Raw genomic sequence first — 16,225 nt, forward strand, 5'->3', positions numbered from 1 at the left:
CAAAAATGGGGACTTGCCAATGTTTTATATTGCCTAAATGAATGTCAAATAGAACTATAGTAGTCAATGTCACATATAATTACAAACGAAAAAAAATCTACTTATATGCAATTGATATATCCAAGGATCAAAACACATGAAAGTTGAATGAAACAAATCTACCTCTGTTCAGCCATATTGAATGAACAAAGCATATTAGAGTTGAATGACTAAAAAGATACCCCTCAGTCTATGTGCAACACTAAGGTTTTGCATATAAGGATAGACAAGAAGCCGTTCTGATGGTGTAACACAAAACCCTATCAAGCGCAGAAGATTCCGGTGCACTGCCACACTTATCATCTCAACTTCACGCAGAAATGCTGCCTCTCCACCAGGGCTGTGATAGTCAGTCAACCGTTTTACTGCAACCTTTGTGTTGTCCCCAAGGACCCCTTTGTAGACTTTTCCAAATCCTCCCTGTCCCAGCACACTCTTCTCACTAAAGTTATCAGTTGCTAGTTGCAACTCACGCCAAGAAAATCTCTTTAACTGCCCAAAACCAATCTTTCGGCCATCCTCACCTGAATAAGGTTAAACAAAATTGAGAATAATTTGAAAATTAACAAATTAAAAGAATCTAAAGAGTTATTGTATATCTTTCTTTTCTTACATGGCATTCCTTATTTCATTAAAGAAACAGATGGTAATAGGAAAAGAAAACAAGATGAATACAAAGACATCTCTAAAGAAAAAAGGTAGAAGTTTAGAACACCAGATAAGAATGGGAAGAAGCAAAATTACATTTTAAATTGGAATGTGTTATTTAACTTGTTTAGAATGCCAAAAAAAAAATAGAAATGGTTTATTGATTCAAAACAAACACACTTTTCATCAGGCAATAGTCACAGTCGGAAGTAAAGCAAACCAACTAGACACCAATAAATGAATAAGACTATATTATTTTGATACAAAACAAGACTATTATTTGATGTCAAATAAGACCTTACAAGAAAAAACAAACAGAATTACTAGTCTATAGGTGATGTTTCCCACACTATTCTGGAAGACCCTTTTCACAGTTTTATGACTTGGCAATTCTTCCTCTATTTCCATTTTTACATTCTTCATTCTATTATTAATTTTCAACACAGATCCTTCCCTTATGATATCATTTTCTAGGAGGAAGAGAGTGGAAGCAGAAGTAGATCTCTTTGAAAATATACCATCAGCTACAATTTAATCAGAAAAGACAGGCTAATTGTCACCACTTTTGATTAGAATTACAACGAATTTGTCCTTGTCAAATTGATTAGGCAGAATTTAGCTATTTCGTTGCATGAATCAGATCATGTATAGCATATGGTTGCTCAAAAGGCTAAATGGACCTCTAAGTGCAAGAGATCATTCACCATGAATATAGATTCCATTTTCTAGCAGAATTGCTGCAAGAGAGGTGATATTTGCATTCTAGTGTAAAATGGTAACAAGTATAGTGAATGTTGATTTCATTTGTCAGGCTAGAAGGAAAAAAACACAGAAAATATTGCGATCAAAATCACAAAAATTTAAAATAAGTCATGATACATTTTATGTAATGTTCCATTTTAGGCTAACTCAGAAAGTCAGGACAATTATCTAATTTTGATTTCTTAATTGAGCAAATAATTGTAAAAGAATCTAATAAGGAGATTATACTAGAAACAATGCCAGTTATGATATAAAAATATGGAATTCAATATGAATGAAAATGTACAATAAAGTCTGATAAGGCGTGCTGGAAATATTTCTGCTTAATCCTTAATATAAATAAGAATTGAAATGGTGAGTAATGGTGGTACTGACGTTTCAGAATATGGTAGTTTCAAGCATGCAATGTAATAAGCCTTGTCTGATAATTAATCTGTTTGGTATACATGCCATTATATTGGGCCCTTGGCCTTTATGCTTCACAATTATTATAAAGAAATAGACAGTGCGGAAATATTGTTTCTGATATGCATATGAATTGCTTGCATTAACTGGTGCCTTCTTGGAAATGGAATTTGTTTTTCTGCAACCAATTCTGGTCTTGACGTCACTTGCTCAGAACGAGCTATCCCACGGGATATACATGAAAGAGATAAAATCATATATGATGCCTTGAATTAATGATTCCATCTCCTTTTATACCTTCATCCTTCTTAGAGATACCTGTCTTCCAATAGACACACCTGTTCATAAAACGTACCTCTTTCCCTTGTATGCCGATGGATGGCAATAAGATAATCACTGATTACAGTTTGAATCTCTATTATTGATTATCGGTGCTTATCATTATTCTTAATCGGTGCCATTCTAATTAACACTAACAATTTTTATCGCAGCTTTAATTGTCAAGTGCTGCGGGATGGTATTGACCTCTTCACTATCGATTTTAATATTTGTTTGACTTGACCAATCATATGAACTGCTCCAGATAGTAATCGCATATATTCTCTCTGCCTTAGCTGATATGCTTTGATGGATACTGATTGCACCATACTTAGCATTATCAATTATGAAGTTGGTAATATGTCTTCGCTTGATCGATTTATGTAGATGTTCATGATATCTCCTCATATCAGATTATTCCTTAAATCTGATTTGGTCAATTGCTGTCATAAGATCTTCAATATCTCATTGTTATTGTGTCAACACTATAGATGTTTATTATCTGATACCATGAATCTTGCTTGTTGTTCATCGAGGTTACCGCTGCCCAGGGAATGTCCGTCTCACAGGGGACATGTAATAATCTTTTTAACCTCTTTTTGGAATGTATCGTATATTGAGAGAATCATTTTATATGATCAGTGGCATAAAATCCTCCATATTCCTATGGGTCGGTCCTCTATAGAGACCCACATATTTCCTTTCTCCATACTTGAACTGCCTATAATAATGGACTTTCAATATACATTTTCAATTTTGTCTCTCATAGAGACTTCACAAAATTCAAGAACTTGGCTGCCATGATATGTAAAGGATGGCGACATCACATTTTAGCATTTTAAAGAGTGTTTTACATTGCTCTGAAGAAAGAAATAAAGTGAAATATCAAGATAAATGAAATTTGAATGAAAAACAGATAGGAACAAGCAGAAAAATGTCCCCGACTCCTAATACAGAACACACTAATTCATAAGAAAGTGTTTACATTGTTACAAACAACTCACTAACTCATCTGAATATTCATATGATATTTTTCCTTTTTCAATATACTGAGCTAGACTGAAATTGTCTCTGCACTGTCCTGTCTTATTTCTCCTTACCGTACATTCCAATCTCACTGACTACTTTTTATCTTACATTAGGTTATCCACATTTAATTTGGTTCCATACTTATGTGCTTATTAACTCTTATATTAGCATTAGAGTTGTCTTATGCACTGAATCCTTTCCTAATCTACCTGCTGTACATCCAAGTCCCGGTGATTGCCTTTTACCTTAGTTGAGAACATCCACATATATTATTTTCTTCCATATTTATCAACTATCATTAATAAGCTCCATCAAGCACTTTGCTATGACCTTAGGAAAAGTGTCAAAATCAAGTCACTCTTTTGGGCTTGAAATTTGACTAGAGGATCGATCTTGGCATCTATATTGATATTTCCTTGTCTACCAGATCTTGATTCAGCTTCAATATGGTTGTTTTGGGTGATCTAGTAATTCATGTCTGAAATTAAAAAATTCTTGGTCTAACTGAAATTCTGCAAGCTAGTAGTTTTTATGGTTCAGACTTCAGACAACTCACTCTTTCCTTCTGCCATCAAACATAGACTTGTGTTAACATTTTTAGCTACTTCTATCTTATTAACAAAGAAGAAAAAGAGCTACAATCTTATTAGTTACAAAAAGGAATCAGAAGAGCATTCGTGCAGATCTACTTTATTCGGTTTATTTATCAATAATGCTTCACGGTGGTGCATCTTGGTAGATCACATGACTTAGAGGCCCAATAAGATCCAAAGATGCACAATTGCTCGCAACAGGATTCCATGATCAGAAGCACCAACAAAATTAGTTTCAGACATAAGCTGTGCATGAAAGAATGACAACATTTCAGCAACTCATGACATGGCAGAAGCGGAAAAGCAATGGCCAAATATCAGATATGTAATGTGTCATTTTCAGTCCTTCCTCAACAATATTTCACCTTGGATGCCAAAATCTTTCATATTATAACAGAAAAATATATGGTGATAAACTGGATTATTGGGTCAAGGGCCAGGTTGCATACTCAAAAATACAATAAAATCTCTAAGTTCCTTACAATTGAGTTCAAGTCATGAAAATCCCTAGTTCAAATTATTGTCCTAAACCTCTGAAATATCCCACCCTGTTCTGGATATTTTTGAAGGTTTTGTCTTTTCTGAATTTTATGTATTTTTTTTTGTGGTCTTTTCATATATTTAATATGAATTTGCAGGAGAATAACAAAGAACAACTTCTGAATGCTAACTAATAAATAACTTAACAAACTCAGGATTTTTAATTGCAAAAAATGTAAATTTGGAACATACCCTATTTCCAATGCCTCATACCAGGCAATATACATCAGCATATGAAAACAGCAGGTGTGATTTCATTCTTTAACAGCAGCAATCAATATTTTATAATTCTGGAAATGCAATAATAACCCTGATTTTTCCAATGCCTACGGTTGCCAAGCAACCCAAATCCAAATGCCTAACTGGAGGATGATAAATGGCTAATAAAAAAGGTTATTGTTGATGGGACCATACAGTCTGATTTTGTTGTGGGAATCTGATCTAAACCTTCCCTAAGAACCCATGCCACTCTTTGGAACAATTACCTTGCAGGCAAGAATGGTTCAGCCTGCCTAGGTATGGTACGGTTAGTAAGAACCAACAATAAGCTCCTCAAATCTGCTGATAAACCTGCCCTAGAAATGCTCAACAAATCTCTATCAAATCAACACCAAAATGTATCAATTGATGCACCAGCAAAACCCGTGAATGGAGTCTTCAACAGAATATTCTTGGGTGATCTTCCACACCTGCAAATATTGTTCTTCTTGAGAGTTTTCATTCCCAAAAAGCCAATCTTCAGCGACCTGCAAACCTTTCTTTGTTCTTCTCTTCAAATTATCAAAAGTATTTGAATGATTGAAAAAGCAAATCAAATGCTTTTTATACTTCAAAAAAAAAAACCACGCCCAAGTTGGCTTTTTTTTTACCATTTAAATGAAGTTTGCTGTTAATTTATTACTTTTCTCATAGTTGGCAGTCACATGAGGAATACTAAAGTCACTTTATGAATTTTAGTGAAAAGTTACCCTTCTAACCCCTTATAACTCTTTTTCATAAAGTCACTTAAAATAATATAAATAACATTAAATGACATAAAGTTAAAACTTTGGTTTAACTTTAAAAATTTCATTATTTATTATTAAATCACATAACCATGTTAAATGCCAAATAATAGACCATCGTGACAATCTGCCAACAATTCCTGATATAGAAGTCGCCAACTAAATGATCCCCCATGACTTACTATAAATAGTAAGTATGAGCAACATAACCAAGTGACTAAAAATAGTAAGTGTGAATAAAGTGGTCCAAGAATGCTTCAGAAGGCCCACTGCAAAACCATTGGGAATACTGAGCTGAGGAATACTGAATTAAGCACAAGATGGTTCACTGAAGAGCCATAAAACACCCTCAAAAGGGTCCCCTAACCACCATATCAATCCATGAGGACCAGGTGATGGACTAACCTCTGCAACTAATAATTGCCTAGGAAAAGGGGTCATTACAGTCTGCCCTCCCCAAACTTGCTTATCCTCAAGCAATTGCCACCCTATATCCTATAAAGTACTGTTAGTGGCAAGTATCTCCAACCAATCAAGTACTCTGTGATCACACTTCTCCTCAACCTCTGGTTGCAACTCTCAAAGAGCATGATATGCGTAGTGAGATCCGATGGCCTACAAAGAGGCACAACTAGCCATACATACTCAAGCTTAACTCAGCTCCATTTCCCAGACATTGAAATTTTGCACCGCTTCCATAGATTCTGCTTGTGCAACTGTAGGAACAAGGACACATAACTCTCAATCACAAGCACCAACAACTCCTCACCTCCAAAGGTCCATTGACCAAGAGTGCCAAGTCTATCAAAGACAAAAACTAAACAAAACCAAAGCCCTGGAGAGAGTCTTGTCTGACAAGCGATGATGTATGATATTATACATGAAGCATGACCACTTTTACTAATTCTTCCACTGCCCCACTCTAACGAAACCATTACCATGCCCGTGCCCGGATTTGTGAGACAACTCCTTGCAATCCTTGTGGACTAATGTACCAATTAAACCAATACCGGGATCCCAAATCACCACAGTTTCCCACCCACTAGGAATGATGAGGGAAATGTCTCTCATAATGTCACCATCATCAACTATCCATCTCGCTCTGAAACATTTCCTATGAATGTGAAAGATGCCCATTACAAGTGCATAGAATAACATACCAATCCCAACTAGGTCGCTTATATAGACCATAACAGTATCAAGAAAACTGAAATTTATAACCTTTATGGTGAAAGAGACATAAGATGATGGAGTCTCACCATCCATAAAAATTCTTGGATCCCACAGGCAAACAGTGTTAATGTTTTAGCAACACAGAAATCTGAAACAAGATACACAGAATTTATCTTGGGAAAACCCTCCACTTGAGGGTGAAAAACCCAGCCCACTCAAAAATGAACTTTATTATATCTCTGAAAATGGATACAACTGTTGATAGTTTCAGCTTACTATCAATCACAATAAGATAAGATAAGTTTGATTCTCTAGAAATCAATCATGACAATGAAGTCAAATGATACATCACATATACATTCTATAAACCTTCATAGGTCTGAAAACTCTGAAGACAGAAAATATAAAATATTACTAATCTGACAGACTCCATACACATTATTCTCAACTTGATACGAAACAAAATTGGAAGCCATCAATATGACTATCAATCTGCCGAAGAAGAAAAAGTCCACGAAAAATAGAAGAGCGATATACATAAAGAATCGCAAGGCAAGTGAAGAGGCTCCACGATGGAAGGGGAAGAGTCACCAACAGCCACAAAAATATTCCACCAACATCCACATAGACATCTCACCGACAGCAGTCAAAGCGATGCAAGAAAGAAAACAGTAACTGAAGCCACGAATTAAATAAGAGACGTTGGAGACGAGAAGAGATATCATTTTAGATCTCAATCGCAGCTATAACTTCAACAAACTGGAAGTCCATTCTTAATACCTGTTGACTTCCAATGTGCCATTCTGATATAATCATCACCATGCTAAGAGGGGTAACGTAACTCATCTGGATTCAGACGAACTGATGTGTAATGTCCCCAATTTTAATAAAGTGACTTAATTAAGTTAATTAATTAAGTGGTCCTAAATTTTAAATAATATCATAAGGACTTATTTAATTAATTAATTTAATTATTAAAGAAAGTGGCCCAAATTAATAAAATAATAAACTTTTGGTGTCAGCCATTTGTAACCCTTTGGGAAACTTCCCGGAGCCCATTTATAAGGCCGAGTTTGGCATAGTTGTAGGTATGGTGAATTTGATGTTTTCTTTGTGTTTGCGAATTCCAGTTGGAGTTCCGTTCTGTTGCAGTCTCGGAGGTGCAAGATCCTTCCTATTCTATATTTGCAGTTTCGGTGGGAGTACCTCCTCACCCTATTCTGCTGGTGGTTCGAATCTGTAATGCCTTCATTTGAAGATACATTTGTAATCGAGTTCTAGATGAAATACATGTTCCCAGAGCTTTTCATTATGTGCACTAAACTAATATAAATATATATATCCTAAGAGTACATTGCGTGTATCTCTGTATTCGACATCAAATTCAAAAGTGCTTACAAAAAGATTGTCGTACAAGTGGAAGATGTTGTCGGGAATAATCATTATGTTATGTTATCGTATTATGTTATGTTGTCATCGGTAATTATGGGTTACGGTAGCCAGTTAGTCTTCCCGAAGGGCAGTTGGACGCGATGGTTGGTCGCACCCCTTCGGTTATTATATATTGTATACCTTTCCTTCTGAGTGGCATCATCATAGTCGTATCTGGGTGTGATGTTATAAGCACTTGATGTACATGGACTGTTGAATTAATACAGAGATTGGTTCTTTAATATATTTCCATTATGTTCTGTGCATTTACTTTCTGCATTTAATCGTTTACCCATATGTGGCAAACATTTGGCGCCGTTGCCTAGACATACTCGGGAAAGGAAGGAGCGGATGGCATACGGACACGATGGGCCTACCCATTGGTGAGATTAACCTAGAGACTGACGACGCACAAACGGAACTCTACGACGGAGAGGACACTGCAGGGAGGGAATTCTCAATCCTGCTTCAGGCAGCCATCGAGACCTACGTCCAAAGGAGAGGCCACGGAGGCTAACGTCCCAACAAGTGCCATGTAGACCGCACTGGAAGTTATCCCCGCAGCGAATCGGTTGATGAACCACCTCCCCCGGTTGCTTGCACAGGCATCACTGGCACAGCGAACCAACCTGGAGGAGATTGCCCGTGAGGAGAGACGCCAACAGGTCCTCTAACAGTACGAAGAAAACAATCGTCGTTGGGACGCAGAGCGTGATGGCAAGAAGCAAAGGGGAAATTGAACCTTGTAATAATCCCGACACAATGTTGACATAAATTGTGGCCGAAAGGGAAAATAATAAAAGTTTTTTTTGTTTTGTGTACATGTTGTGTGCTTGCTATGTACGGAAGTGATTTATGCCCAATATACTAAATAAGGACAAAAATAAAAAGATACAAAGTGCCGAATGGGAAGTGGCACAAAGGGCGTCGAATCTCAGACAATAGATAAAACGAAGGCGTAGGCTAAGGCAGCTTGCCGAGGGACGACCGATCGAGGGGTTGCTCGAAGAGAACCCAAGAGGTGTCACGGAGGTTGCGGAGGCAGAGATAGACAAAGAGAATTATACTCTCTACACTGTCGTAGGGTTGCCCGAAGGGAACCTAGAAGGAGTCACGGAGGGTGCCGAAGGAGAACTCTACAGTTTGCCAGAATACCATCATAGGGTAAGAAGTCGCGAAGAGTTGGTGGAACAAACAAGGCGAAGTCTAAACCTAATCGACACTACCAGAGACCTACTAAAGAACTTGTTTTTGAGGACAACCGGAGGGAGACAACCAACCGGAGGGAGATGACCAAAGGTGACGGTACGGCCGAAGGTGTCGAGGGAGCACAAGAGTACCGTACGGGAGGCAATTTGTTTGGTTCGGGGTCAGCAACCTTCTTTGGAGGACCCACGAGTGGAGAGTCAGGTGCAGGAGGCGGAGGCGGAGGCGGAGGATCACCAGGTACAAGCACACAAGGCACCGGAGGAGCGAGACCCAACGGTGGGATGGCAGGTAAACATAAGTTGCCAAAGTTCAACAGCGACGAGAAGGAAGATCTCGTCCGCCATTGCCGCACTTGCGAAACCATATGGTCAGCGAATAGTGTTACCGACCAGGACGAATGGGTAACACAATTTCCAGCAACCTTAAGGGGAGTGGCCATCGACTAGTACTCCAATATGGATAAGGCCAAAGTCGGCACATGGCCCAACCTGAAGAAGGAGTTCGTGATAGAGTTCCGCCTCCTCAAAGACGACAATGAAATAGTAGCCAAAATCTATGGCACAAAGCAGGAACAAGAACAAGACGGTCCGAGCCTATAGTCGACGACTCAAGGAACTATTGGGGAAAACGGAGAGTCAACCAACGGATGGGTTGACAAAGAGATGGTTCGTGGAGGGATTGAAACACTCCGTCCAGAAGAAGATGAAAATTGTTCCACCAACCTCGTACGAAGATGCATATAATAGAGCGATGGATCTCGAGAGCGAGACCAAGACATCCAAGAAGAAAAAGAAGAAGGATAGCTCGTCCGAGGATGATGACTCTTTCAAGGGAAGCAGCAGCGATGGCGAGTCCGACAAAAAGGTGCAAGCCCTACAGAAGGACATGCTAAGGATGATGAAAGAGCTGAAGGTTATGAAGGGAATGCCCCTACAACATGAAAACATGAAACCAACAAGTATTGCTTATGCAGGAACAACCAACTACATCGGGCAGTACTGACAGCTCCCAAGCGAACAACAATGCAACATCAGGAGGCTACCGAGATAACCGGTGGGGAGGACGAAACAACAATAACAAAAATAACAATACAAGGAGCCAGATCTAATACGACTCCAAAGGCCGACCGATGATACAATGCAGAGCGTGCAACCAATGGGGGCACTTCACCTGAGATTGCCCGAAGGGAGAGGCCACACAATATTTGTGCAAATGGTGCGGACCGGGAGACCACGAAGACGCCACCTGCCCAAAGTCCGGCGTCAACTTGCTCAATATCAAGGAAACCAAAGAAGAGGAAGTGTTGGTCGTAACCTGCGCCCAAGCCAGACAAGCAACGTGCCCAGACCCGGAGACGAAGAAGCGAAGGGTATGGGAAGCACGAGAAGAAATTGAGAAAGAGATACGAGAAAGGGCAAAGGCAAAGGGTACGGCGGGTACTTCCAGCCGACCGGAGGCGGAGGAGGCTATACTAAATCAAATTTTAAAACTGGAGGTGCTTGTGAAGGTACGCGACCTCCTCCAGATGATGCCTCAATTACGAACAGTGTTGCTGAATAACCTCTCCCAACCACGCACCAATACCAACCACAGCACGGATGTTCCTGGGGGGTCTGCAATAGACCCCATGTTGCTGGCAGTTAACACTGGAAGGAACCCGGCCATTGTGGAGATGGGTATCCTTGGCACCATTCTAACTGATACCATCGTCGATGGTGGATCGGGAGTGAATGTTCTTCCAGAAGAAACCTGGTGGAAGTTGGGGAAGCCAACGCTATGGCCACCTACATTTAATCTATTGGGAGCAGATCAACATGGAATCAAACCCATCGGGACACTGATGGGCCAGCAAGTTACCATCGGGACGCAACCTTTCATACTGGACTTCGTGGTAATCCCACTAAAGAAAAAAGGGTATGATGCGATCTTAGGGAGAGGGTGGCTGGTGGCAGCCAAGGCCACCCACAACTAGAAGAAGAACACTCTGTCTAAGGAGAATGGAGGAAGGAAGTTTATCATAGACCTTGGGACGCAGTTGGTTAGTGAGGAACTGGCATCATCTTCGAAATCGGAGGGTGAAGGAGAAGGCGACCTGAGGAACAAAGGACGGGGCTACAGGGAGCCCAACGACGAAGGGATTCTCAAACTAGGAGTGCTCCGAGGATGAGACGGGGTCATTGAACGGGCTCTTCCACTGGCAGATGGAGGATTATGAAATGTTCCAGAGCTACAGGCTCGAAGTAGAGGAACCAGAGCAAGTAACAGAGGAGGTGTACCTGTCGGAATACAGAGAATATTGGAAGGGAGACACCCGTGTGAGTGACACCACCGCACACCAGTTTCCGAAGGAAGAACCCATCAGGTATCAAGAGGTAAAATTGAAGGAGACAAACCTCGGTGACGTAGATAATCCCAAGATCATTCGTGTCGGCAATGATTGGAACCCTATGTGGAAGGCTGCAGCCTTCAAAATCTTTATTCTTCTTCTTCTTCTTATGTACGAGAAGGAAACCGTGGTTCCTGTAGAATTTATGGTTCCAGGTCTTCGGATGGTCATTGAAAATAGACTTGCCATCAAAGGGTCCAAATTGAAACCCTACCACGAGAAGCACGCAGGGGACCCGAGAGGCCGGAAGGACACCCGAGAGTCCGAAGGGGGACCCGAGAGGATGGAAGGGGACCCAAGAGGCCGGGTAGGTGACTTGAGAGGCACAGTACCAAAGCGGGAGACTCTCAGGAGAGGCAAACCAAGAAGGATGAAGGGCGATCCCAGAGGCACGGGACCCGAGCCAAAGACTCTCTGGACAATTAGATTAGAAAAAAAAAAAAATTTAAAAAATGAAAAAAATGAAGAAATATATATTTTTTGCAAGTTGGTGGTCCCACCACGAGAGACCACCGTGTGGTGGGACACCGTACGATGGAACCACCACGGTCGACCACCGTGCGGTGGGACACCGTACGGTGCACCACCGTCGACGGAGGTCACCGGCCTCTGAGGGCGGAACTCGGCATGTATTCATCCACTGTACAACCTTCCCAACCACCGTGCGGAAGACCAATCGCCATACGACACCAAGCCTTCGGGTGACCCTAGTCGTCATACAAGTTCACTCCACCGTATGACAAACCACTCCATCATACGGCACGGCGACGATGACGACGGTTTTTAAAAAAAAGGGTGAAAGGAAAAATACCACGGCACGGCAGGGATAAACGGTGATGATGGCACGTGAAAAGAAAAGTGCGTCGACATTCAAACAAGCATGCATTTAAAAAAAAAAAAACGACAACCAGATTGAAAAGTCCTTTGATGGAGTCTGGAGTCTGGAGCCAGGACACTGAAAAAATTAGGGTGGAGAAGAAGGTTTTGGCATCTTAAAATATCACAAAAATGATGTGTGCCATGGACTTCCGTGTGGTTCTGAAGGTTGTAAATTGGTGTTGGTGGCAAGCTGCCCCCGAACCCCGCGAGGGGCACTGCCCCTCGACCCTGCTGGGGGCACTGCCCCAAACCCCTAGTTAATTTTGAGCTACAATACACTTTTGAGTTGGGCGAAGGCATCAGAGAAGTCACGACAAGTGTTTGGGTTGTTTCGTACTGTGAGAAAGAAGCCTGAAACTAAGCATTGGCGAGAAAGCCATAAACCATAGAGGGAGACGGATTTAGAGGTTGCGAACAAACAAAGTTTGAGGGAAGGCATTGCAAGAACGCAAAGTCGTACAGCACGAGGGAGTTATTCTGTTCAGTTATCAACCTTTGGGGAGTGTCATGGAGGATTTGAGGCGTCTCCTAGCCTTTGTGCTAGAGGGTTGTGGCCACTTCCAAGTATGAATGGTACGGTTTGAGGAACTCGGAGTATGTCTCGGCGGGATGTGAGGTTGCCTTGGTGGATGCACAGAGGGCTTGGAAGGAGCTGACCACTAGGTTGGAGGCAGTAGTAGCGTGAGACTTAGCTCAGCGTACCCAGGAGTTGGATGCCGAGAGGGCAGCACAGGTGGCTATCGAGGACAAATTGGCTAGGGAGACAATATCATTTGAGTAGCAGTTGGTGGAGGCTGAGACTGAAAAGAGTGTTTTGCAAACAAGTTTGGTGTAGGCACAGGAGGACTGTGATGTCAAGGGAAACAAAAAAAAAAAACCTCCTTGCGGAAGCAATAATGGTGAAATCCGCACTTGAGCATCATATGGTAGCAGCAAAGGGTTTTCAGGCGAGGACACAGCAAGTGTATGAGTTCTGAGCTCGATTGGTGTCAGCAGTTGCAGTTCCATACCTTGATTCTGTTTAATGTATGAACATCATCTCTATTTTGTATTAAGTCGTTTGGAGACGACTTCTTTTCTTGGGGGGATGATGTTGTCGGGAATAATCATTATGTTATGTTGTCATATTATGTTATGTTGTCATCAGTAATTATGGGTTACGGCAGTCAGTTAGTCTTCTCGAAGGGTAGTTGGACGCGACGGTTGGTCACAACCCTTCGGGTATTATATATTGTATACCTTTCCTTCCGAGTGGCATCATCATAGTCGTATCTGGGTGTGATGTTATAAGCACTTGATGTACATGGATTGTTGGATTAATATACAGACTAGTTCTTTAATATATTTCCATTATGTTCTGTGCATTTACTTTCTGCATTTAATCGTTTACCCATATGTGGCAAATAGAACAGTGACCGTATGGAGTACGGTGCATGCTATACGTGGTCGAGAGTGGTAACCGTACAGTACTCAGTATGGAGGTGCAGTAAGACTTCACCGTACGGGTGAAGTATTGGAACCCACTCACCGTACGGGTGGAGTGTAGCCACCGTACGGACCTGTATGCTGAGTGTAGTCATCGTACGGACTGTTTTTGTACGGAGTAGCACAGCCTAGGGTTTGTCGTACCGTACGGTATAGCACCATACACTAAGTTGTCAGCCACCGTACGGGGTGAGAGTCTTCGGGGGAGGTGTTGTACAGTTGGGGGTGCCATCGGGACATTACATGATGTATCAAGCCTATCACCACCTAAATCCCTACATCCATCAAACATAAGGAGGGGGAAGCATCCCAGAGTGCTAGCTACACAGACCCACTCTCCAACTCTTGTAGATCTCCTATGGATATGATGAATTCCCATCATAGGTATAGGACAATGCAAAATTGTTCCTTCTAAATTGGTGGTATGGAACAAATCAGCAGCCTCCAAATGGAAAATCCAACTTATGGGGATGCAAATAATACTGCCAAGGTCGTAAGGTGATAGAGCAATAGAGTATCAACCCTATGCCACTCTCCAATAGAGAGGAGATGATGAAAATCTCCTCTAAAATCATGTGCAGCTGCTGTCCTCAAAAAATTATGAAAAAAGTCTGTCTTCCATGAAGTAGGACAGCCATCTTTAATCAACTTATCGAGTAAAACTCCACCACTACAGACTAGGATACCAATGACATCATGTTCATTGAAATCACAGCTCCCCTATACCCTCGTTTCCCCAAGTGTATGCCACACATGGGTAAGTGCCTCCATCGGAAATCCCTGAAGCAAGGAAGCTGCAAACTCTACAATGTCAAGCTGATACTAACTTGGTCTTCTTGTGTCTTGGATACACAAATAAGACCTCATGTTTGTCTCCAATATGAATTCCAACAATAGAAGAAGACTTCTTAGTATCTTACTATCATTCTTATTAGCAGGAGTTGCCAACTCAAGATTATGCCGAAACCAATGACTGCTGTTCCAAATCAGAAAATCAGAACAGTTGTCATACCTTTTGTAATGTGCCCAACAAGTAATTGCTTGAATTTTGTCTTAAATTTGTTTTTCCACAATATAGTTTATCATTTTTTCAATATATAAGAGTAACTTCATCTAGTCATTCAATAAACTTAGGAATAGACAAATAAATACATGGATTAATAGAAAACATTTTACATAGAATGACAAACATGACACCCCGTCTGTTAGACAAGGGAACCCCTCCTTCTGCCCATAAGAAAGAAAGAGGGAGAGAAGCCTGTGATCACAATCTTTCCAGTTAGAAATCCCGAAAATGAGTGTTGAGAGCATGTAGAATGGCTCAGCGCATGAGATAGGACCAAACCAGGAGTAAACTTTGATCCCTTTCATCACACTTCCAAGCATATGATCAATGCCCTTTGTCATTGCCTTCTCTGTATATGCCAAGAAAATCCCGAGGGAGGCATGGCATGATTTTCATATAACCCCCGCAACTCCATAGTGTCTTCACTCTCCTCAAACATCTTCTTCCTCCTTGTTATATCTAGTGCCAAACTAACATGAGTCTCCCAAGGGAAATCACAAACCCCCATACTGATCCTCTTGGGCGGTATATCATGATGATATGAATATAAAGAACTACTGTCATATATAAAAAAATCAGCCTTTACCTCATACCCCAGTGTGATGTCTTCCTCAATCTCAATCATCTCTCTTTCCACGAGTGGGTAGATATCAGCAAGTGCTGGTCCACATGACGTCTCCAACTGAAAATCAAGTGTCCACATGTCACAAACTCAGTCCCATAGCTGCAAGCTGACTCTTCATGTGTGTGTGTCTCTTCTACCTTCATGCCTTCATCAAAGGACCCTTCAAGTCCTTCCTCTATATCTCCACTTTCTGCCATCTTCATATTGCATTGATTTTCATAAAGTGTGGCTGACATAAAAGTCTAAAATTCTGCTGTGTATGATGAAGAGAGACCTATGCCCAACTCCTCACCAAGCTTACCCACATCATCTCCTTTTCTTCTCAAGGAATCAAAGTATATCTCACCAAGTGTGAGGAGATGATATCTATCCACAAGTAAGTGTAGGTAGTTTGATTTCACCACTGCCAAAGCCTCCTTGAGCTCACGCAAGTTGGCAAGAGATGGAACGCCCTCAAAACCATCATGATTCCCTAAAGCTTTCCAACACAAACATGCCATCATCTTATGAACATGATCAAAACGTGATGCAGAAGCATCCCTGGTTCATAGCAATCTTGCATCAACCAAAAAAATATTTCCTTTCTGTTTTGCTTTCTGTTTGCAGTTTCAGCATTTCTTTCTGTGTGTCCGG

General features: G+C 41.1%; 1 protein-coding gene across 14 annotated transcripts in view; it reads right to left on the bottom strand.

The window, feature by feature from the left end:
• LOC131061795 (LRR receptor kinase SERK2) overlaps positions 1-16,225 on the bottom strand; it is a 161,299-nt gene that overhangs the window by 52,687 nt on the left and 92,387 nt on the right. For all 14 annotated transcript variants that reach the window (XM_057995631.2, XM_057995627.2, XM_057995630.2 and 11 more), the window contains one exon: positions 222-563. In XM_057995631.2, coding sequence (XP_057851614.1) covers positions 222-563 — 342 coding nt within the window. The remainder of the gene's footprint in view (positions 1-221; positions 564-16,225) is intronic.

The sequence above is a fragment of the Cryptomeria japonica genome, chromosome 4 (assembly GCF_030272615.1).
Source record: "Cryptomeria japonica chromosome 4, Sugi_1.0, whole genome shotgun sequence".
Classification (NCBI taxonomy): Eukaryota; Viridiplantae; Streptophyta; class Pinopsida; order Cupressales; family Cupressaceae; genus Cryptomeria; species Cryptomeria japonica.